Consider the following 25716-nt stretch of genomic DNA (forward strand, 5'->3'; position numbering starts at 1 on the left):
ACCTCTGCGTGTCACACCGATAGTCATCAGGGTCCCGGCTGGGAGTTTTGAGCCAACAGCTTTGTGTGTGAGGTTTCTCAAAACATGTTTTTATCTCTTTCTGGTGTATCTTTTGAATGTACAAGCACACAGGGAGCACCGTACCTTGTTTATACAATTGCTACACAAATGAGGCAAATGCTTAGTAGTTAGTGGTGACTTCCATACTGAGTTTTAGGAGTCCTAGGGTTCTACAGATGTGCCTGGGGAATCATACTGGATAGAGGGATGGATTCCTGTGAATGTAGTTTAGTCCATTCAATATATTTAGGTTTATTTATTTTATCTTGATTTTTAGGGATTGGTACTTAAATTTTTATTTTGTTTTCTACCATTGCAAAAATGTTTACATTCTTTTAGGATCTCACCTCTAAAATGAAGTATGTGCCTGGATGTTCACTTTCTATTCCCTTCCCATCACTTGTTTGCTCCTTCCCCTAAAGGCAAACATTTAAAAAAATCGTGTTGGCTTAGCCTCCCCTATTTTAATATAAATAAACAGGCATGCATATTATATAAATATTCTCTCGTCTGTCATAGATAAATTGGAAATATTATATACAATTTTTCAAAACCTTGATTTTCTTATTTGAATATATTTTGTGATCACTCCATGATTGTATATGAAGTTACTCTTCATTCTTTTATACAGATACTTATACACCATTGTGTGGCTGTACTATAATTGATTTAACGAGTCAGAAAGATTTCTAGTCTTTTGTTCTAACAACTTGTGTCTTAAAGTATAGTTTTATACATACATATTTTCACATTTCTTTTTGCTAGAATATTCTGGGGGAAGATTTCTATATTTAGGATGACTGGATCACACATGTGATTTTTGCTCAATATACCCAAATTCTTCCACACAGGGCTCATAAGTCATCTTGCATTCCCATCAGCAAGGTTCATGAGAGTTTTTCTCTTGGCCGTTGCCCATTCTTCTGTAGAGATGATGTTATTTTTCAACACTACTTTGAAAGATCTTGACATATTAGTGATATGAAGACTTTGTGGTGTAAGTTACAAATATTTTCCCAGTTTGTCGTTTATCTTTGTACTTTGCTGTTGGTGCTTACCCTGGCCCAGGTTATAGAGGAATTACCATGTTATTCCAATGCTTATACAGATTCATTTTTCATTTGAAATCCTCAACCCAGTTGGAATTCATTCTGGTGTGTAGTACAATAAATGAATCCTTCAGAGTGTTTTCCATAGGGTCATCCAGTTATCCCAACAGTCACCTCTTACACATTGATTTTGGATGTCCCTTTTCCCATTTCACTAAAATTTCATATCCAATTAGATCTATCTTATTCCACTTGTCAACTTTCTATTCATGTGATTACTCCATACTCCATTTTAAATGGAGATATTTTATAATATGTTGAAACATTTTGTAGTGATTATGTGCCCTGCGTCTTTCCAAATTTCCTGAATTTCAATGATTTTATGACTTTTCTTGCATTTTCTCTTTCCAAATGCACTTTATAAATATCATACTTAGCTCCAGAGAAACACCTGCTGATAAATACACTTTAGGAAACCTCCTCTCTAAGTAATTTTAAACTTAACATCAAAGGTCTATATCAGGATCTCTAAAACTTTGCAAAAACACCTTCCAAATCTGCAAGTAACTTGAATCTGTTCAATTAAACAGCTATTCAACAGCTGTCATGAACAGCACCTCATTTTAGCTTTCCCCTCCATCCTAGCCATCCCTGCCCTAAACCCTCCCAGGTTAGCTTCCTTTCCTCTCACCTCTGATCTGTCCCAGCAGGACCCTGTGAGCCTGGGACTTCACATGCCTGGAATGTCTTTTCCATAGCACCTGCTACTAGTCTTCCAATAGTCTCAGAAGAAGTCCCATGTCCTCTTGGAATCCTAAGAGGTTCATGGCCAATGGTGGACATACTTATTTGGTTCAATCCTGTATATGGTGGCTATTCCTTCTTCTATCCTCCCGCCTTCATCTCAGGTAATCATTTACCATGCCTTCATCCCCAAGCGCAATGTGGTCCCCATTTGTATTTCATGTTATTATACAGTTAGGTGAAGAAATGGCGTAGGAGCTTCCATGAGCTCAGCCACATCAGCCTTAAGTTTCTCAGAATTTAGACTCTGAGGGAGAAGGCTATCTGAGCTTAATTTAGAAGCTTTCTCAGACAGTAGAATGAATCAGACATAACTTTCCTATGTTCATATATGAATATATAGCCAGTGTAAATCCACCTCATGTACAACCACAAGACTGGGAAGTTATACTCCATATATGTATGATATGTCAAAATGCATTCTACTGTCATGTGTAACTAAAAAAAAAAACAAATAAAAAATAAACAAAAAAAGCTTTTAGACAAAATTCTTTGTGTCTAGAGTGAACTCAGACTGTCCTAAGTATTAAGAGGTATTGATTGCAGTGGAGTTTTTAATTATATGTTATATTCTGAAGCTCTCTGTTGATACATAGGTATAAAATCTCCAATGATTTTAGACTTTAAAGTTATTTCACTCTATCAAGAAATTATTGGTTCAGATAAATGATGTTGGAGAGATTTTTTTCAGGGGGGGTGGGTACTGGGGAACTGAGGGGCACTTGACCACTGAGATACACACACAGTCCTTTTTTTGTGTTTTATTTAGAGACAGGACTCACTGAGTTGCTTAGCATCTCACTATTGCTGAGGCTGGCTTCATGATTCTCCTGCCTCAGCCTCCAGAGCCGCTGGGATTACAGGCGTGCACCACCGCACCCAGCTCTACCTTTGATCTTAAAGGTTATATTGTTAAGGGCTAGCTTTACAAGAAAGAAAAAAAAAATAGAAAGCTTCACAGTTGAGAAATTGAATTGGGTGCTAGTATTCTGTACAGGAAATTCTTGTAAAGGAAGCAAGCTTACTCACTCTTTCAACTAAACCCAACCACAAACCTTTTCTTATCAAGGAGGCTGGCCTGAGAGGAGTTTTTGTTGCTTCATCTTCAGGACATTTCCTTCTAGTGACAGAGGTAGTTAATTTGATTTTTTTTTCCTGTATGACTACACACTCCATAATGCTAAAGGTTGTTTCCACAATACTGAAAGCTTACTTTTTTTTTCCTCCATGTATAACTCATTATTTCCCAAACTGTATGAGTTAGACTGCTCTCTTGTCTTCTCCAGGTGTCTCTCGGGCTAGGAAGAAGTACGGTAGAACTTTTTGAAAATGGAGACCTTCCACATGTTTTTCTTCAGATATAAAAGCCAGCAGTCAATGACATAAGGACTTGAAGTTTCCTTCCTCTTTTTTCATGTCTTAAGAAGAGGAAATAAAGGTAAGATAATAGTACATTTTCTCACTAGATTTCCTAATACAAACATATATGTTGAGAAAAGAGCTTAAATAATTGTTCAAATGAACTGCTGACACAATTGCTTTGTATGAAATATTCAAAAATAATGGATGTGCTATCTCAGCAACATCTGTAACTCCACATGTATGGGGACTTTACTTTCAACGAAACAACTGGTAGTTATAAACAAAACTTTTCCACAGAGCTTCAAGCTTTTCGTGGGAAGGGCTGAAAGTAGAGGGATTCAAATGGTCCTCTTGATTTGACCCTAGCATTTCTGAGCAGATGCTACACATTTCTTGACCTATTTTCCAGAGACAATGGGCTATAAAGCTACCATGGACCATAAGAGAATCATAATAGTATTAGCTGAATTAAGTACTTACTCTTTCCCCATGTATCTCTATCTCTGCGTGAGCTCGACCCTAAGGATGAGATTTCTCTTCCGGGCTGCAGACTTGCCTTCTCCAGCTTCTTTCTCTCCTGCTGTCAGAGCTTTGGTAAATGAAAGTTTTAGTTCATTATTCCTCCCCCAAATCACTGAAAAGGTACCCTTGATTGTCTGAAGGGGAAGGCTTCATTCTCCCCGAAAAGAAACTGGACTCTCAAAACACATCTGGAAAACGCTCTGGGGAGATAGCCTGCAGGTTTCCAAAGTCATTCTTTTGGTTCTCGTCTCCATTTGTGAGGAACAGCATGTGATGGTAACAAAATCAGGAGCGTTGAGACCTTCTACATCTGGATCTGAATCCCTCTTAACACTTAACAGGTATGTGATTATCATTGGTAATGGAGACCACTACTCCTAGCAATGCAAACCTAGGTGGTCCATTGGTAAAATGAGAAAGTCACTACCCATCTTTCCCCAGGTGACCAGAGTGCAAATGAATGATATGATCAGTGTCACTTTGTCATTTTACTCCCATCAACAGAGCGTGCAGCCTTGCTTGGTTTAAGTTGTCCAGTTCTTGACAAATGGAATACCCAATGCTTGCATGATACTCTGATTTCCAGAAACATTTTGATGATGGTAGAAATGAATGACAACACTTTGACATTAGATGGTCTTATGAAAGAGTAGACATTGAAAAACACATCATGCAGGTTGTTATTCCATTTAAATAAAAATTTCAGAATGGACCTGTTTTGTGCTATGCTGTGCTGTGCTGTGACCACCAGAAATGGCAACAATTACTATGATTCAGGGGCTGGCCCATCTCATCAGGCTCTGTTCTTGTTCCTAGGGGTTTCCCAAAGATGACTTGTGGGTCAAGAGTCTAGACACTTGTTTATAAAGTAGATCCATTGTTCTCCCTGAGAATCTAATTTAATCAGCCCTTGGGGGAGCCCATGAAGACACATTTGTAACAAGTTTTCCAGGTTGCTCTTCCAATAAAAATAAATTGAGAAACACAATCCCAGAGGCAAAGCTGCAGCCTGGAACTGACCCAGGGAACCCGAGACTGGAGGCCAGCAGGTGCACGCATCATATAGGGAGTGTCTGTCATCTCAAGTAGGATGGAAATTCCCAAGGGCTGGATGTTCAGGCCACTAGTTTCCTGCAGCCTTGGACATTGAGACACGGAATTGTAGAATGGTAGAGATGATTTTAGCAATCATTTAATCCCATGTTTCACATGTCAGAGAAATTAAGGAAAAAAAGGATTTATCAGTTAACTCCCAGAAATTATAATTCTCTAGCTAGCTCTAAGGTTGAGGAAGTACTGATACAGAGTAAATGATTTATTTTGCAGATAAAAAAATGAAAATCCAGAAATTCTAAGTGACTTATGCTCATATAGAGGGTGAGTTGTCACAATAGATTGATATGCGTCTGTTTTGACTCCTCCTGGAGCATTTTTCATTTGTCTGATCAATGGAATTGGCTTCTACTTTGCAGTAAGCATGGATGTGATTTCTGAAACAGCACCCTTGCTCTTAAAGCGTTCCCAGTCTAGTGGGAAGACAAGGCTAGGGGAGCCACAATTAGGCTGCAGTGTAATGGATTCTGAACAAACGGTGGCTGAGCCCCTCTTATTAGCACAGCACTGTTCCTGGACAGGGAGTGCAAGACCCACAGGGAAAGAGGTACTCGGTTCCTGTTGTCACACAGCTTTTAAGAATGAGTATTTTTAGACAAGAATGCGTCCTAAGACAAAAGTAATGTAAAAGAATAATCAGAGAGATGGCTGTGTGCTGGGTCATGGTAAGGAAGGGATGGAGTGGGAGTTTCTTCATCCATGTAGGTTAGGGAAGGTGTCTTTGAGGAAAATATCCGAGAGAGGGCATGTGAGAGACATATCCTACTGGGAATGTGGGTGGTGCATGGAATCACTTCTCAGTCTCATGGGCAGTGGGGGCCAGTAAGGGTTTTTAATCATGAAATGAGAAGCTCAGTCTTGCTCTTCAGGAAGGTGCATTTGGAGATTGAGATGGAGAAGATCGTTCTTCCTGAGGCTCCGTGGGCAAAGGAAAGGAGGGTCAGGGAGCTCACTCCATCTTCAAGGTGGTGTCTCATCCTGCCTAATTTATGGATTGCAGTTCTGATCAGAAAAGCCACCAGTAGTCACAAGTGAGGATAAAGACCAGAGTGGACCTAGTCCCCATGACTAACAATCATCCCTCTGGGTCCTACCCTCGCTCTTGGTACACAGCCAGATATAAATGTCCAATCCTTCTGGCCCCCACCTGAGGCCCCTGCTCAGTCCTTCTCCTCCCTGACTCTGCAGTTTCTGACACTCACTTCTAGTGGCTTTTGTCTGTCTCACTGACAGGGATGTTTTTCATTCTCTGATTTTCTTCTTTGGGGTTTGTCAGTTTTCCTTTCCATTGGCCCCAGCCTGCTCTGAATGGCTGGTATTCCTCCAGGAGCTCAATCTGCCTCCCTGCCAGGGCTACCGATCCCCGCGGCCTTCCCTCTCCCTCAGATTGATGGGTTGATTGATGATTGATTTTGATTATGTCATCTGCTGGGGAGAAAATTTTTTAAAGGGAACTTTTAGAGTGACCATAGGATATGTGATGGACTTTTCTTCTCTTTCTTTTCCTCTCTCTTCTCTCTTCTTCTTCTCTCTTTCTCTTTCTCCCTCTCTTTCCGTTTTAGCAATGGACTTTATTTCTTTATTGCATGTTGTTGAAATTGTTGATTTGGGTGTTTGTGTAAACAGAGACTCTCTCCTTGACCAAACTTTGGTCAGGATCTTCTGAGCTCTCTTCTCCAAGCCTCCACCTCTGCACCTGTCCTATCTTTGGCCTGATCAGCCAGTCTGAGCAAAGTACACTGCTATGTAATTCCCCGCCCCCCAACCTATGCACTGGTGTGAGAGCATTAACCTTGATATTTGATTAAGTTCCTCATCTCCACCCTGGATATCTTTGACCTGCCTTGAGCAACATCCTGCTATATGGGTTTAGTAGGGATCCCTGTTCTTTCCATTTCTCTTGATAACTTCCCACCCACTGACCTGCACCCTCCTCCTTGGCTATAACTCCCCACTTATCCTTGCACTGGGAGTGGGCCTTGATCTCTCTCCCCTATTGCAATAGTCTTGAATAAAGTCTTTACCATTTTAACAAGCATCAGAATAGTTGTTTCTTTTACTCTGTCCTCCACACTGTGATGGACCCTTGAAGACAGCGACTGTACCGTTTATCCCTTGCTCTCACCTCCCTTAAAGAGGCTGAGACACTACAGGAGAGTTTTAGCGCGGGGGCGGGGGGGATTTTTAGCCAAAATTTTGGGAAACTCATCTTATTCCCATAATCCCAAAGACAAGACACAGGCTATTTTTATGTTAATGGTCAACATTCAGAGCTCTAGAAGACATAGACAGGCTATTCTATAACCAATACTTTTATTTTCTGTTCAAAACAAAATAAATCATCAAACATTACCTATTCCATATCCTTACTCCTCATCACTGATAAGGTGTTTGAAAGTTCCCATGGCCACCCTGTCAGCACAGGGGACAAACACAGCATGGTAGCTGCCAGCTCTGAGTCTCTCTTGGGAAGAACTTCTCACCTTTACATCCAAGAAGACTAGGTTGATGCTATGACCCATGACAATTTCCCTTTTCCTTTTTCTATGACAGTTATTGTAAACTAGTATTTTTTTATTTATTTTACACTTAATAGCTGTATCTCTAGTTTCCTTCACTTGGAAGAATCAGCCATTTTCATATAATGTGGGCAATCTTTTCTGGAAAATATGAACTTAACTTTTTTTCCAAATGATTCATAAAAAATGTGCACACTAGATGAGAACATCAAAAGAAAGAAAAAAAGAAAGAAAAAAATTCCACGTGGGGAAAATGGCATTAGAAGAACCTATGGTTGGCAGGTCCGGGGGGTAACCTGGTGGTGCCCTTTCCTCCTCCTCTGGATACATACGAAGAGGCTGCTTCTCACCACTAAAGGTCCCCACACAGCCAAGGGCATGCGGAGGCTCACTGGGTGGGACCTGCCCTTCAAAGCTTCCTGTGTGACTCGCATTTTGGTCACTGGTTCCGATTTCTCCATTTCCCATTTCAGAAGTGAAGAGGATACTCGGAAACCAGCCGCCCCACGTCCTCTTTGCTGCCAGCGGGGTGGGTCTCCTGGTGTGATGACGGGGGCACCGGAGAGTCATGCTCTGTTGGGCCTGGACATTTCTTTGGCTTGTCGCAGGAGAGAGGATCCCGGAATTTAATGCTTCAGGTAGGGGTTTTCACTTTTCATGCCAGCACTGGGTCTTGTGGTCAAAGCCTGCAGTTGACAGATGATGTCAGCAGTGTGATCGATTTACACACAGCGTTTCCTTCCTACTCTTCAGACGGCAGTGGGAGAGTTATTAGGGTGAACAGCTTTCAGTGGACTCCAAGCGCGGATGGGGAGCCCAGTTTCCATAGCTGGGTGTTGGGTGGGAGTCGCCGAAAGGAATGATCCATGGCCCAGCTGTCAGTCACAGGATGTCCGAGTTCTACTGGCGACACTGACGCCCAATGGAAGGGAATTAGAACATGAACATCTTTTTTTTCCCCTACAGAATGGGCACAGTGAAGAAGATAGATGCACAGAGGGATGTATTCTTGTGTTACTTCAGGTTTTTTTTTTTTTTTTAAATGTAAGTTAGCTTTTTATCTTCTAACGTGTTTCTGTGTTGCTTTGTTTATTGTGATTGTCAGATTGTTCCACCAAAAGACTCCTTTGGACATATTCCACAGCGAGTGAAGAGGAATTTGTCTTATTTTGTGATTTACCAGAACTGCAGAAATCCCACTTGTACCCGACAAGTGAACCCTCACCGACAAGAGACCCTGCGTACTTTCCCTGCAGTGGTAGTAGAGACCTCTCTGATGTCCTCTGGTACCTACAACCTCAGAATGGAGACCCACTGGAGGAAATCACTAACAGATATCCGCATATCATTCAGGACAAGACTATGCTTCGCTTTTTGATCCCAGAGATGAATGATTCTGGTTCATATATTTGTGGACCCAGGATCAGGTATGTCCCAGATGTTTTCCTATCTGCAAGTATCATCCGATCCTTACTACCTAAATAAAACATCTGTGTTCACAGGACCTTGTTCATCTCCTAGGGGCCCCCAGGATGTGGCATGTTGCATCAAGACAGTCTTGGAAATTAAGCCCCAGACAAATTCACCCTGTGAGAACCGTAAGCCACATAAGCAATATCTACTTCTTGGTAGGATGGACTCCATTTATTGTCCCAGTCTCAGCTGCCAAAGTGAAACACAGAGTCCAGAGGTGACTTGGTACCAGGTGAGAATGAATTCCTTGAAACTGATGTAAGAGCATGGTTTTTCTGGTAACAACTCTTGAAGTACTTTATAGAAATGTGGGTTTCAGAACCTGAGGTCTACAATGACCCAAATGCTGACCCTGTACCTGGGCAAGAGACCTGACAATTCTAAAAGGGTCTTGGTCCTGTGTAGAAGAGAGCACAACACTGGGATTCTCAGACTCATCCTTTTGATCAGCACCAGAAAAACTTCTAACATGCAAGTATTTCACACATTTGGGTAAGACGTAAACCTAAGGGTGTCTAAGTAGAAGACAGGTGAGTTCATTCTGCTTTTTTTGGAAAGCAACGGATATTGCCAATGGTAGGGGCACCCTCCAAGGGCTTGAAGGTTTGCAAAAGAAACAAGAAAATTGAATACTTTTCCTAAGAGGGTGCCTCCAGGAGGACAGTTTGGACAAATCCATGAGAGCCGGCTGGGAGGGCTAAGAGAAAAAAAGGATCAAGGTCAAGTTTCGTGATGATATTGAGTTATGAATTATGTGAGTGAACTTCCATCACCAAAACACTTGACATTTACTTTATGGTTTATAGTTTCTCCAAGTGCTAACAGATAGGTAAATGCTGCTTAGGCATCTCAGGCAACAGAATCCAATCACACTTCACCCCTTCGGGGGGGTGGGATCTGGGAATAGATCCAAGTTGACTCCTGCAACAACAAGACTTTAGAAATCACACAAAAACATTCATTTGGCTTTGCAATATACATGTTTGTAACATAAAGTATGTTTTTAAATATGTTTTCTGGGTGAAGTCAAAGAAGGCAAGCTAGCTACCTTCTGTGATCTACCTGGTGATTTTATCCACCACAAAACTCATGGGAGACTCCTGGGGGTACAGCTACAATGGTGACAGAAGACCTTCCCTCACGTGGTTCCTGGGACTCTGTGATGACGTGAGGACAGGTGTCACTAAATTCATGACAGAAATAAGGCAGACGATGTGGCGTGTGGTATTTTACAATGAGACCAAGAGTACTGACTGGAGTGAAATTTTAAAGAACGTGATAACTTCAAACATGAGGTGGGTAAGAAGAGCTGGTGGTTCTCTTCATTATTTTCATTTCTCTCTCAAGAACAAAACTCCCCTGGGCTCCAAATATTCATGACCTGCCTTGATGGATGACTGGCTGACAAGGTGGGCTGGGCTCAAGCCAGTGAAATAGTCGCGATGCCGTAGTCTGATGGGAACGTGTTCGCATGTCCACAATCGTACTCCTGGAGTGAACACCCTTTGCTCTTGCAGTTGAGCACAAGCCACGCTGTAGTTTCTAGTTCTCTGCACACATTGCACAAGCTAGACCCTAAAACCAGATGACATTTGCAAAAGAAAGCTTTGTTTCACTTCTCTGGCACATTTTTTTTTTTTTTTTTTTTTTTTTTTTTAGCAGGGGATGATACTGGGAATCGGGCCCTGGGGTGCTGAACCACTGAGCCACATCCCCAGCTCTTTTATTTTTTATTTTGAGAACAGGGTCTTGCTGAGTTGCTTAGGACCTCGCTGAGTTGCTGAGGCTGGCCTTGAACTTGTGATCCTCCTACCTCAGCCTCCCGAGCTACTGGGATTACAGGCATACACCACCACCATGCCCGGCTCTCTGGGGTTTTGACAGCAATTTTCACCATGTATTTCATGGTGAAAGGCAAACGATGACCGTTGTTAGAATTGTGACAGATTTGAACAGGTCTTGGTTCGGTTTATGTTTCATGAGTTGCACATGGGTGTGTAAGCTCAAACACACGCACATGCCTATGGTGGTCTGGGAGTCGTGGACTTTGAGGCTGTGGCACACCAGGAGGAGTGAGGACATTGAGCAGCAATAGCACCTGGTGGCCCTTTCCTTCATGCTGAACCTCAAGTCTCAGATGTCACAGGTCACACCTCAGAACCCTTTCTCTGAACAAATGAAGCAGACACTGGCTGAGTGGATAGAAAGATGACATTGTGGAAGTCCCTGAAATTGCACTGGGGTGCCCAGCAGATGTGCAGAGTATACCACGGAAACAACTCTGTGGATTTGGGGACGTCTCTCTGGAGGGCTCTAGAACACCTTCATAAACAACAAAAATTCAGGCTAGCGTGTGTGTTTTTCAAATAATCATTTTCAACCATTTTATCGTTTTTAATGAATAATTCCTATATTTCTGGGGCAGAAGGGGATGGTTTGATCTATGTATATTATGCAGAATTATTAAATGAAGCTGATGGGTATATCCACGCCCTTGCTTACTTACCCCTTTTCATGGTAAAACATTTGAAATGTGGCTCTTAGTTGTTTGGAAATGCACGATATAGTCACCCCGCTGTGCAAGAGATCTCAAGATGTATTCCTCCTGTCCATCTTGACCAACATTTCCCCACTCCCTCACCACCACAGGCCTCTTGTAAAACCACTCGACTCTCTACTTCCATAATTTCAGCTTTTTTTTAGACTCCACATATACATGAGATCATGCACTATTTGTCTTTCTGTGCCTGGCTTATGTCACTGACCATGGTGTCTTCTGGTTCATCCATCTCACAAATTACAGGGTTTCTTTTTGAGAAGGCTGGATAGTATTTCTTGGTGTTTGTCTACCATATTTCTTCATGCTGTCGTCTGTAACTGGGTTGATTCCACATCTTGGTAATTGTGGATAGAGCTGCAATTAGCACGGAAGCATGATGTCCCTTCCACAAACTGATTTCTATTCCTTTGGATGCACGTACAGGAGTGAGATGGCTGCATCAGAGGGTGGTTCCATTGTCTTTTTTTTTTTTTTTTAAGGAATCTCTATAGCATTTTCCATAATAGTTGTGTTGATTTCCATTCTCACCAACCATGCTAAAGTGGTTCTTTTCTCTGCATTCTTGCCCAAACTTGTCATTTCTGTGTGTTTTATAAAAGTCATCCTAATAGGTGTGAGGTCATATTTCAAGGTGGTTTTTGTTTTATTTTGTTTTGGCGAAGCTGGGGATTGAACCCAGGGCCTTGTGCATGTGAGGCAAGCACTCTACCAACTGAGCTATATCCCCAGCCCTCAAGGTGGTTTTAATTTTCATTTGTTTGATGATTAGTGAGGCTGAGCATTTTTAACACATTTTTGGTTATTCATATGTCTTCTTTTTAAAAAAATATTTACTTATTTATGTATCTTTAGTTTTAGGTGGATACATTAGTTTTTTTTTTTTTTTTTTTTTTATGTGGTGCCGAGGATTGAACCCAGTGCCTCATGCATGCTAGGCGAGTGCTCTACCACTGAGCCACCACTCCAGCCCCACATAAATCTTCTTAACAGAAATGTATGTTCAGGAGCTGGGCACCTTGGCATATGCCTGTAATCCCAGTGACTCTGGAGGCTGAAGCAGGAGGACCATGAGTTCAAACCCAGCCTCAGCAAAAGCAAGACGCTAAGCAACTCAGTGAGACCCTGTCTATAAGTAAAATAGAAAAAAAAGATTGGGGATGTTGCTCAGTGGTTCAGTGTCTCTGGGTTCAATTCCTGGTACTATCACTAGTACTACTACTACTACTACTAATACTAATGTCTGTTCACTCCTTTGCCCATTTTTCAGTCCAGTTAGTTATGTTCTTGCAGTCGGGTTGTTAGAGCCCCTATTGTATATTGGATGTTACGCCCTTATCAGATGTACAGTTTGCAAACATTTTCTCCCTTTCTATGAGTTGTTTCCTGTTTTCTTGGCTGTGCTGAAGCTTTTTAGCTGGATACAGTCCCATAGTCTAGTTTTGTCATCTCCTAAAACACTGTTATTCAGCAAATGTCCTGGAGCTTTCTCTGTTTTTTGTTTTTTGTTTTTTCCTAGAAGTTCCATAACAACAGGTCTTATATCCGTTTTGAGCTTATTTTTATTTATGAAGTTAGATAAAGATCCAATTTTATTCTTTTACGTGTGGGTAATCAGTTTTCCCAGCACCATTTATTGAAGAGACTATCCTTTCTATATTGTGTGCTCTTGGCATCTTTACTGAAAATCATTTCACCATAAACGTATGGATTTATTTCTTGGCTTCCTATCCTGTTCCATTGGTCCATTTATCTGTTGTTTAGGCCAGTGCCATATTGTTTTGATGATTATCCCTCTATGATATGTTTGAAATCCAAGAATGCGTCTCTAGCTTTGTTCTTTTGGGTCAAGATTGTTTTGGCCATTTGGGGTCTATGGTGATTCTATATGAGTTTAAGGGTTGGTTTTCTTTTTTTTTTTTTTGTCTTTTTTTTTTGTTTTTTTTTTATTTTTTCTCTTTTTTTTTTAATTTTTTTTGGGTTGGTTTTCTATGTTTATGGAAAAGTGGCATTTGGATTTTGATGCACATGCATTTGGAAATCTACCCATGTTGCCTATAGGAGACTTAACTTCTAGGAAGGAGAACCATAGACCAAAAGTGAAGGAATGGAAAAATAAATTCCATCCAAATAGAAACCCAAAGAAAGAAAGCAGGGGTTACTATGCTGATATCAGACAAAGCAGGCTTTAAGTTTATTGGATCATATTTTTCCTCATTCATTAACCCCCTCTGTTTTTTGGGAGAATTTAGTCCATTTGTATTTAAGGCAATCATTGATAGGTAAGGACATACTACTGCCATTTTGTAATTCATTTTTCAGGTTTTGTGGGCCTATTGTTTCTCTCTTCCTTATTTATGTTTTGTCTGTTCCCTGTGGTGTGGTGCTGAGAATTCTTATTTTTTACAGTGTGTTCTTGTTTTTGTTTTTATGGATATCACAAACTCACCCTAAATTTTTTTTAACTTTTTAACAAATTATTTGAAGCTAATAACAACCTTAATCACAAACAAAAGCTATAGTCTCGCTCCTTAACATCTTCCTTTCCTGATTTTGATATCAAAATTCATATATTCTTTTGAATTTGTATCCCTTAATGAATCATTGTAGCTAAAGTTGTTTTAGCAGTTTTGTCTTTTAACCTTGACAGTAGAAATAAAATTGCTTTATGTACCACCCTTACAGTCTTAGGGTATTCTGAAGATGACCATGTATTTCCTTCCATTGAGATTTTTTACTTTCACATTTTTTTCATTAACCAGCAGCCTTTCACTTCAGCTTACAGGACTGACTCCCTGTAGCAGTTGGCAATGAACTCCCTTAGGTTTTCTTTGACTGGAAAAGTTATTATTTCTCTTTCATTTCTGAAAGGTGGCTTTTCTAGGCAACATATTCTTGGCTGGCAGGTTTCGTTTTGAGTTGTGTTTTTGTTTTATTGCACTTTAAATATCTTATCTCTGACCTGCAGTGTTGCTGCAGATAATTCTTCTGATAGCTGCATTGTTGATACTCTCTCGAATGTGATGTCTCATCTTTTGCTGCTTTTAGTTTTCTTTCCTTATCTTCCTTATTTGATTTTCATATTTCTAAATGAACTCCTCCTGATTTAAATTTGATTGGAGGCTTCTGAACTTCCTATAACTGACTGTTGTGTTTCTCAGATCTGGGAAATTTTAGACATTCTTTTCTTTTCTTTTAGTTGTAGATGGACAGGATATTTTTCTCTATCTATATATTTATTTATTTTTATGTGGTACTGAGGATCCAACCCACAGTCTCACACCGTAGAGGCAAGTGCTCTACCACTGAGTTACAGCCCCAGCCCAGAGACATTATTTTCTTAAGTATATCTTCTAAGACTTTTTCTTTCTTCTCCTTTGATTTTTTTTTTTTTTTGGTGCAAAAGTTAATTCTCTGATGATATTTCTGATTCTCAGAAGCCTTTTTCCCTCTTTTTTTTTCCTTTTGCTTCTCTGATGGAGAAGGTCAAATGCCATATCTTTGAGCTTCCTACTTTTTCCTTCCGCTTGATCAAGATGGCTGTTAAATTTTTTCTTTAAATTATTTTTTCAGTTATCATTATATTCTTTATTTATATCATTTAAATTAGGAATCTCTGATTGTTTCCATTTAATTTTCAAACTCATGATTTTTTTCACAAACTGCTTTTGAAATTTCATTCATTTCCTATACATATTTCTTTTCATTGTCTGACCTTGTTAACAAGGTCACGCTAAAGAGGATTACTCTGGATTCTTTCACAGTCATTGCATATATCTCCTTTCCTTCAAGGTCCGTTATCAGAGCTTTGTCAGTTTCTTCTGGTATTGGTATTGTCATATCTCCATGATTCTTCATGATCTGTTGCTTTGGGGGGAACTTTACATTTGCAGAGACAGTCACAGCTTTTGATCTTTGGTACTGGCCGGTCTTCACTATTCAGTCTGTCTTGGGATTCGGATGGGCTAGCTGACGACTCAGACAGGTCGACTCCGGAGCAGGATGATCCAGTGGGGCAGGACCACTAGCTGGGCTCCATGGTCTGACGAGACCCCACTGCCTGGATTCTGGTCAGAGGAGCTGCAGTCAAGACTTTGTGATTGTCTCTGATCAGGCAAGGTGGCAGGTGGTCCTCCATGGCTGGGAGGTACTGTTGTTTGGAATCTGTAGCTGGTAGGGCTATGTGACAGGCTCCAGGGACAGCTGAGGTCTCTGGGGTTGCTGGTTGTCCCATCAGAGTGCACAGAAGTAAAGGCCATATACATAGCCTTGACCTTGTCTCAGGGCCCACGTCAGCCCAAGCAGAATAACTGAGGCTTGGTTGAATAACTGTTCAGTTGCTAACCCCTAACCTGGAGAAGGCTCAAGGAGAGTTCTGGGGCCTGGCTGAGTCCCTGTGCTTGGAGTTTCTTAATTATTTAATGACTGATAAGTCAGAATTAAAGGAAGTTATTCAAGAAATTTTTCTCCATATTTTCCTAATTCTAGATATATAATGAGAAAATAGCTTGGGCATAGACTGTTTATAAATGATAATTACATGTAACAAGACAACATTTTTATTATGTCATTTAAGCAAATCTTTGACACAATGCAAAATTACAACACAAGACAGTGGGAGAATTTCTTCTGAGGTGGCCTAGTGTACCAAGATATGGGTTTTGGGGATACTTTTGTGACCTACTATTAGTAGCATTGTGCCCTGAATAATATTTCCATTTGTGGTCCAAGACAATCCTTGTCATATGCCAAATTCATTAACCACAGTGGTGACGTGGCTGTCAGGTAATTTCTGAGCCTTGTGCTCCATGGAAATTTTACTTATGACTTGCCACTTCTTCTTTTCATTTCCTTTTGGTCTACTTTGCACAGTAAGTGTTTCATGGTAACTGGCACTGTGTGACTTGGTGCCATGGAGAACTGGAGAGTGTAGTGAGACTGGCTAGACCCAGGCCTGGAATCCCGGCCGCTCAGGATGCTGAGACAGGAGCCTCGTGAGTTCAAAGCCAGCCTCAGCAAAAGCAAGGCACTAAGCAACTCAGCGAGCTCCTCTCTCTAAATAAAATACAAAATAGGGCTGGAGATGTGGCTCAGTAGCTGAGTGCCCTGGAGTTCAATCCCTGGTACCCACCCCGCCTCATACACACACACACACACACACACACACAAAAGTGTTTCTCAATATGGAAGAAACACAGATAATTTAGCTCATATTTTTGAAAGCTGTTTCCAAAGTTTATACATTGACTTATTCAGTTGTCTCATGGTGAACTTCTTCCACAATCCTGGACAGTTCCATACATTAATTCAATAGCTATCTAACCAATGCTAAATCCGAGGAACTCTTTCTTTCCTTGTTCTGAACAGAACACTGATGTAGCCAACAATTGTTTCTGGCTTTCAGTAGCCCATAAGAAGGCTGAAAGACCCAGTGAGCAGGTCTTTTTCATAAAAATTGTCATCAAACCCGGTGTAGCTGTGCATGCCTGTAATCCCAGCTGCTCAGGAGGCCAAGGTAGGAAGATTGCAAGTTCAAAGCCAGCCTCAGAAACTTAGGGAGATCCTATCTCAAAATAAATAAGTAAATAAAATTAAAAAGGGCTGGGGATGTGTTTCAGTGATTGCCAGCCATTGGGTTAAATTTCCAGTACCAAAAAAAAAAAAAAAAAAATTCAATCAAGCAGTTCACCCAAGCAGTCTCAATTTCATGATCATAGAGTAGAATTTGTAGCTCTTTGTCTTGATTTCACATTTTAATCCTGTTAAATGCTAATTTGTTGGTTTTACTTCATCATTGTATGTGTCAAGGAGATGGAATGCTTATTTTAAATTCCAACACAGTAGCTAGCATTCTCAGATTTGTAAGGGCCACAGATGAAATATGCAAATATGCTATGTGATCATTCACGCCCGGACAGAGTTTTCAGCGGCTGGTTCCAGAGGGGTCCCTCAGTTGCATTTGTCCATGAATCCACTATTATGGAGTATTATTGCTTGAGCAACTGAATGGCACCAAAATAGCCTATCATTCAGTCCACAAGTATATTCTGTTTAACAGGGAGAGCGTTAAAGTATTTTCCAAATTATACACTCCAATGAAAATATGGTGTGCCCACTCTGTCTGAGCCTCTGGTCTAAGTATTTAATAATAAATGAAAATGAGATGATTTTGATGTGATCGCTGTTAGTGAATACAAATTGTCTTATACTAACCACCACTTACTTCCTTTTGTAAGTAACAACAAGCCATCAATTTAATAATTCACTCAAGACCCTGGCTAGAGACTGACAACTGAACCACCATCAGTAATTTCCATAATATGTCATTTTTGCAATTAAAAGATAAACATTAGCCTAGAAGGTAAGTATAATGTTGTCATAGGATCTTGCAGATACACTTAGCAAGAAAGAGCAGCATAGGCAACAGAAACAGAAAAACAAAGGGTATATTAGTGAACGATGAGAAGCTCTGTGCCAGAGAATTCTTTGTTGTATAATTAGGATTACACTAAAGAGAAGGTTGTGGGTTGCTCATATGGTATCCTTACTGGGACCCTGTGGATGTTTTTGAACTTGAATCCTGATCCACAGAAATAGCAGTGGGAATCGAATGAAGGAGGCAGATACCAAAGATGTTTTCATGGAATAAAAGCAAAGATTAAATACGTCCATCAAAATATATTCACAGTATTTACCAAGTTAGAGAAGTAGAAGTTGATTCAATGAGAGATGTGGCAGAGAAGGGGTGCACCCAGATATGGACGCTGTGAGTCTAAGGTGAGGAGCATGCAAAACACAGAAACTGGAAGTCTATACTGAATTACAGGAGAAATGTAGATCCTGGGAGTCCTCCCAGACCAGGTGGTGGGAGCCCTGGTAGGAAGGCAGCAGTGTCGCCCAGGTCCAGGCAGCCCAGTTCCTGGGAGCAGAGCCATGTGCCTGGTGCTCCCTGATGCTCAGCATGTGTGGTCGCACTTGATGGTATTAGAGCGTAACTTACAGGCATTTTGCAGTGCTTCTTGGTGTCTTCATTAATTCTTTTTTTCATGCCTCAGTTCTCTCTAGGACCTTTTGCCACTGTCTACACAGATTCACAGTGTAGAATGGCTGTTCCTCCTTCCATAGATTGTTACGCCTGAGAAAAACAAGGAATTCCCTGCACCCGCACCGCAGCCTCTACCTCTCCTACAGGGATCTCCTGTCATTGACTTATTTGATGAATTTCCTGTCATCCTTGGCATAACTTCCTTTTTCCTAATTTCTTTGATATTTTCTTTGCATTCTACCTCACAAAGTCTTCATGGTACACATGGAGCAAGACAGTCCTTTACAAAACATAATAGATCCACTTTGGCATTACCACCCTGTCCAGGGCTCAGCTGAGGTCCTATTCTTAGCTCTGCATTTTCTTTCCATTACTTTCTCCTGTGATTGACTCTAATTTTTTTTTTTATCACCCCACTCTCTATCTTTCATCTCTGAATTTCCCTCCATGCTCTTAACCTTGCTTTTGAAGTGTTCTTGATCCTTGAGATGACCTGATAAATATCTAACCTGGTCTGTCCCTAGCTCTTGCCCTGGATTTTCTTCCTCTCTGTAGCTGCCTCCCTCTGACCAGCCTGGCCCTCCTCTTAGACTTCCTGCCAACCTCCTGGAAATTTTTTCTTGGGCCACAGGAACCACATCAGAGGCTTGGCATGGGTTAACCCCTGATTCTCTCAGTCAACGGGCAAAGTAGAAGGGAAAGACATCAGTGAAAAACATGAAACTCAGAGTCAGAAAAATTTTAGTTTATTCTCATTTCTCTCACTTACCAGCCTCTTTCTTAGTAACTTTTACTTAAACTTCAGAACCTCTGTTTTCTCATTTATAAAATGAAAGAAATGGAATCGATGCACACCAAGTCAGAGGGTGATTTGGAAAATCATATGTGATAATACTTGAGAAGGAATTTTTATAATCTATAGAAAACAGGATCTTATATTTTATCATTTGTGGTGTTTTTCTCTTTTCTTTCAACTTTAGTTATAAAAGGTATGCTCCTAGGACTCTGAGTTGGAAATTGGAAGGCCATGTATCATAGAAGCATCATTGTGCATGGAAGTCAGAGGCTGCAGGGATACTGGTGCAGCAGTACTCAGTAACTCCACAAGTATTAATGGAACCCTACATTGTCCCAGCCCCTGGTGATAGAGAAGTGATTATGATCATCTTTGCTTGAATCTGCAGGAGCTTCCATACCTAACTACAAGTGCTTTTACTAAATCTGTCCCAACATGTGATTCTTCTACTTGAAAACCTTTGTTTCAAGTACACATGGATTTATTTCCACCTCCTTTACAACAAGCTTACAATTGCTGTCCCACTTGACATGTGCTAGAGAAACAGAACAAACATATGGATGTTCATCGTTCATTGGCCTTTTCCATTTGGACTTTGCTGCTCATATCCATCCTGTGCTTCAGATGTTTGCCAAATGACACATTCAGTGGACTGATTGCTTCATATCTTCGAAGGCTCTGCATGGACTCAAGGAAGTGTCCCTGCCTCCTGTGAGCTGAGGCAGGGCCACCCAAATGCTCCCTGTACACAGTGCCCAGTACTAGAGAATGGATCACCACTCAGGGCCTGAGAACTTGCTGAGAAAAGGAACCTGTGTCCATCCATCTGTGTCCACCACTATCTCTATATTTAAACACGAGGGCTGCTTTCAACAAATTCAGAGAGGGATATAAGTAATCATGTACTTAGTACAAATGGCCCATGCATGGAAATGGTGGTTCATGCCCACTGCTCTGGGGATATGAAGGGACTCCCCAGAGCAGTGGGCATGAACCACCATTAGGTTATGTTAGGTACGGAAGCTCTTGCAAATTTATCTCTAGGGAGCCACTGCTTGAGAATGAGCTGTAGCACACTCAGTGGTAAAATGTGGTGGGAGAGGTTCAAGTGCAGGAATCAGGGAAGAGCATGGTTATATAGTGGATGCAAGTGGGTTGGGGGGAAATAGCAGCAGGAGACCAGATAAGACCATGGTGAGTTGTAAACTTTATCCTAAGGGCCAGAGGGAATCACCGAGTGGGAAGAGACAGTGATAATTATATTTTAGTTCTTACTTTACTATGGATCCACTAAGAATTAAGTAATTGTCTCTCAGTTTTCAGTCATTCTTTGTGATATTTATGTAAACCCATTTACTTATTACCTTTAATCTAAAATTTATTGTTTTATCAGAGGTCAATTTATTCTTTTTTAAAATTTTTTTATTATTAGTTGTTCAAAACATTACATAGCTCTTGACATATCATATTTCATACATTTGATTCAAGTGGGTTATGAACTCCCATTTTTACCCTGTATACATACTGCAGAATCACATCGGTTACACATCCACGTTTTTACATACTGCCATACTAGTGTCTGTTGTATTCCGCTGCCTTTCCTATCCTCTACTATCCCCCCTCCCCTCCCCTCCCCTCCCCTCCCCTCCCCTCCCATCTTCTCTCTCTACCCATCTACTGTAGTTCATTTCTATCAGAGGTCAATTTAAAGAGGAAACTTTATATTTTGCTCTCATTCACAGAAAAAAAAATGATCACAATTTATAAACACACACACAAATGTTTTTAAAATATTCATTTAGATAACATTCCTTAGAATCCTGTAAGTTTTCTAGAATATTCTCTGGGAAAATACTAGGTTTAAAAAACCCTTTGTGGGTTGATCATGCTTGTGTTCCTCAGATGAACACATCAAGTTCTTAGGAAATGCTTCTTGTTTCACCTAAGAACCTTACAATACATTTTTTTTAACACAATGTCCTCATGGACCGTGGAATATCATTATTTCAGACTGATCATCCTCATCTCTGGTTCAAATTTATGAAGATTTTCATAGCGGCCATGGTTATTAATAAAAATTCTCTGGTTTAAGAAAGGTATTTAATTTTTTTCTTAATCTTTTGCTTTAGAATGGAAAACTCCTTTCTGCAGAAAAGAGCAGCTCAATTTTAGTGGATGACACCTATGTCCATCACCAGGGCACATACGTGTGTGATTATACTCAACCAGACCCTGCCAGCTTGAGTACCCTCAGAGACGTTGTTCAAGTGATGACCATTGGTGAGTGGGATTCTTCTTATAAGAGTTGAGATCAAAACTCTGCTTGACTAAATCAAATTATCTTCATTTGCCTTGTTGATTTTTCTTTTCCTTTTAGGAAAGCCAAAGGGATAGTCATACACTTGTAAACATTAAAGCTTTGAGTGTGGGCAAGCATCAGTTTTCCCATCAACCCAGATCCCATCCCCTGAGGAAGGCTAAGTTCTGAACCATTCTCCAAATTGGGTTATCCACTCATTTCTCCTTGATTTGCTTTGGTAATAAGTTTGAAAGTGCACTGAATGTGTTACACACAGAAGCTTTAAGCAATACCTGCATGTCTATTACCAGTTTAACGTGTGTTAAAGTTTTTCCACATCCTTAAAATCTCCTTCTTTTTCTTTAAAGAAACAAAGCATTGTAACTACAGCTTGAGGTCTATACCCTCATCCCCTGCCATGCTTTTCTTGTCCCTGTGTAGTCACTACCTTATAATTTATGTCCTTTGCATTGGTACTTATGCTGCATATGTCTGCATCTGTTAATAGGACGTTGCTTTGTGTTATAAAATGGTTTTTGTGTCATAGACACATAGTATCACACCGAGGTATCATTTATCCCCCTCATCGGCAATGAACAGATTCGCATTATTCACAAGTAATATTGAGTTTTATCAGAATTTTTTGGTTGGTATCAAGTGATGTTTCCTTTTTTTTTCTTCTGATTTATACTTCCCTGAGTAATAATGAAGTTCAATATCTCATCTTATGTTCATTGCCCTGTTGGAGTTCTTCTGTGGCTTATCTATTTTTGCACCAAATTCCCACTTAGGTCATTCCTAATAGATCTGCAAAACTCAGCACCAATAAACTATAAGATATAATTCATTTAAAGATTGACCTATGTGCCTAAAGCATAACCAAGTCAGTCACTAATGCTTTGGACCCATTGACTCAGCTCTTAGTAAAGACACCCATCCATTATACTTCCTCTACTTTCCCTGTAAGATAAAAGACACATGGAGCTCACCAGGACCTAGTTCAACACTCTTGCCTATCCTTGGCCTTCCACCTGCATCTACTTCAGATCTCTACCATTTTATTTTGTGTCAAATTTCTCCTTAGAAGAGAAGGTGGAGCCAGGTGCAGTGGCTCAGGCCTGTAATCCCAGGAATTCAGGAAGATCAAAAGTTCAAGATCAGCCTCAGCAACTTAGCAAGACCCTAAGCAACTTTGCAAAATTGCGTCTCAAAATCAAAAGGGCTGGAGAGGTGGCTCACTGGGTGAGCACCCCTGATTTCAATCCCCAGAACCAACCAACCAACCAACCAACCAACCAACAAATAAATAGTAAAAAAGCAACAACAACAACAATGAAGAGAAGTTGGCATGTAAAGATCCTACTTGAATCACTCTCTCCTCTCAGGCCTCAAATCATTCTTCCAAATTCTCCATGGCATCATCTATTTTTCTCTTTTCCAAAGGACACCTTACAATATGTGTTGTATCTATCTTAAGCAAACTTTCTCTCATCCATCCTGTCTTCTCCATTAACTCATTTATTCTGATTTTCACTCATTCCCACACAAATACTTCTAATATGTGTCAGTCTTGGAACTAAGGATGCAAGAATGAGAACTTGGACGCTTTCTCTGACTTCCGAAAATTGTATTGTTTCGTGGGGCAGATGGATAGGAAGAAGGAGACCAGAGTACGAGGTAGTGGGAGGAGGGGAGCAGTAGGCATACAGGGGTGCTCACCAGACCCAAACTTGGGTGAGCAGAGTCCAAATGAAACCTGAGCAATGGGGTCAAACGAGTCCAACAGAAGTGGGAGAGGCACCCTTCCAAGCAGAGGGAGAAGCACATTTGATGTGTTTTAATGAGGGTTGGAAGTGCTTTAATGAGTCTGGAATTCATCCAAGAAACAATGGAGAGCCGCCGTTGGGGGTGTAAGTGGGAGGGTGCCATGAGCAGACATGCATTCAAAATTGATCACTATGCCTGTTGGGTAGGAAGTGGATTTTTGAGGACAGGAATGGGAGGCAGAGAGGAAAGTTCAGAGGTTGCAGTGATCAAGTCAGGAGTTGCTGCAGGGGACCCCCGTTGGCAGTGGCAGTGGGGATGGAGAAAAGTGGATGGACTCTGGAAATATTTAGAAGGCATATCTGAAAGGGTTTGGCAATTGAGAAGAAAGAGGAGAAAAAGAAGAGCCAAGGTCAGGGGGGCCAAGCTTTAAGCCGGGCAGCTAGGTGTGTTTTCTGTAATCCCCTGAAGTTGGTCACAGGAGGGAAAGCAGCAGTGCTGATTCATGTTCTTAAAAGATGCCTCTGATTCCTGAGAAAACTGGGAATGGAACCACTATTTGACCCAGCTATCCCACTCCTCAGTTTATACCCAAAGGACATAAAAACAGCATACTACAGGGACGCAGCCACATCAATGATTATAGCAGCACAATTCACAATAGCTAAATTATGGAACCAACCCAGATGCCCTTCAGTTGATGAATGGATAGGGAAACTGTGGTATATACACAATGGAACATTATGCAGCATTAAAAGAGAATAAAATCATGGCATCTGCAGGTAAATGGATGAAGTTGGAGAATATCATGCTAAGTGAAGCAAGCCAATCCCAAAATGTCAAAAGCCAAATGTTTTCTTCGATATGAGTTCGAAGATATATAATGGCTATTGGGGGTGGGGGAGCATGGGAGGAATGGAGGAACTTTAAATAAGGCAAAGAGGAGGGAGGGAAAGGTAGGGGGCAAGGAGGTAGGAATGATGGTGGAATGAGTTAGACAGCATCACCCTAAGTACATATATAAGACACAAATGGTGTGAAAATATTCTGTGTTCAATCAGTGTCTTGAAAAATTGTGCACTATATGTATAATATGAAATAAATTGCATTCTGCCATCATGTATAACAAATTAAAATAAATTATATATATATATATATATATGCCTCTGGTTTCTCTATGAAGAGACTTTGTAGAGGTAATTAAAGTGGTTAAATTTGTGAGTCAATAGAACATGATGGAACATGATTTTTTCTGTGTGTGTGTGTAATAACATGATTCCATGTGGAACACATTTTATGTGGATAGAACATGATTTTATGCAGAAGGCAGATATAAAAGGGAAATCAAGAACATTTTAATTCTCTGATCAGGATAAATTGGTTAATGATAACATTATTTAATAAGTATAAAAGACAGAAGAAGAAGAAAGTCTGATGAAGAAGTTAAATATTAACTTGGAAGGACTTTGAGTCATCCGAGTCATGATGAAAAATAGGTATTTGGACCCTCCAGCCTGGAGATGTTAGGGCTGAAGGCGTGGAAATGAGACTGGTCAACTTCACACGATGTCTAAAACCCAGGAACAGGGTGAGATCTAGGGAGGACCTAGATCTGAGCCCTGGAGGATTGCTAACTTGTAAAGAAGTGGCACAGAGGAGGACTGGCAAGGGGGTATCAGTGGAAGAGAAGAGAGAACAGCAGAAGAAGTGAACTTGGTAAGGGAGCAGAGATACCAGTTTGGGAGCCAAGATCTTTTGTCAGGAAGAGTCCTAAGTGTGGACTTTACTACCTGAAGAGAGCAGGAAGAGTGGAAGAACAGTAGGAGATCTGGGGAGAGGGGCGATAATCGGCAGAGGCACAGAGGAAGGGGAACCTACCAGGACACAGGGGACTAAAGATGGAGGTTGAGGGTGAGTAGAGAGTACAGAGACATGATATCAAGGAAGAGCGGGGTTCTAAGGGGGATGCCTGCCATGGGCAATGCTGCCCACCAGTAGAGTACATATGTCACCCAATAGACTTAGATGAACCTCAGCCAAAGCAGCTTCAATGGAGCAATGAGAGAAGAAATGAGGCTCCATGGCAGGTGAGGGAGCGGGGGAGGAAACAGTCCCACAAAGCCCTTTCCTTCCCTTCTTGGGAAGGAAGAAGAATGCATCCGGCAGGAATAAGGGGGGTGGTATTTTCCTTCCCTCTTCTTACTTGAAGTCAGAGAGACTAGGTGTAGGCAAACACTGATGAGAAGAAGCCGAGAGAGAAACAGAAGGAGAGGGAGACATGAAAGATTCAAAGTTGACATAAATCAGGAAGACGCTCTGTGAGAATCAATGTGAGGTGGAGAGCAAAGGCCGT

At 40.9% G+C, this 25716-nt stretch overlaps 1 protein-coding gene and 1 non-coding gene across 2 annotated transcripts in view; one reads left to right on the forward strand and one right to left on the reverse strand.

Moving 5' to 3' along the window:
- Nucleotides 1-7997: 7997 nt before the first annotated feature.
- Il18rap (interleukin 18 receptor accessory protein) overlaps nucleotides 7998-25716 on the forward strand; it is a 28220-nt gene continuing 10501 nt past the window's right edge. The window contains exons 1-4 of the mRNA XM_026408627.2: nucleotides 7998-8067; nucleotides 8535-8856; nucleotides 8951-9134; nucleotides 21430-21580. Of these exons, the coding sequence (XP_026264412.2) occupies nucleotides 7998-8067; nucleotides 8535-8856; nucleotides 8951-9134; nucleotides 21430-21580 (727 nt within the window). The remainder of the gene's footprint in view (nucleotides 8068-8534; nucleotides 8857-8950; nucleotides 9135-21429; nucleotides 21581-25716) is intronic.
- Nucleotides 12117-12193, reverse strand: Trnav-cac (transfer RNA valine (anticodon CAC)). Its single transcript has one exon. It is a non-coding gene; the product is annotated as a tRNA-Val (tRNA).

Source organism: Urocitellus parryii, chromosome 12 (assembly GCF_045843805.1).
Source record: "Urocitellus parryii isolate mUroPar1 chromosome 12, mUroPar1.hap1, whole genome shotgun sequence".
NCBI lineage: Eukaryota > Metazoa > Chordata > Mammalia > Rodentia > Sciuridae > Urocitellus > Urocitellus parryii.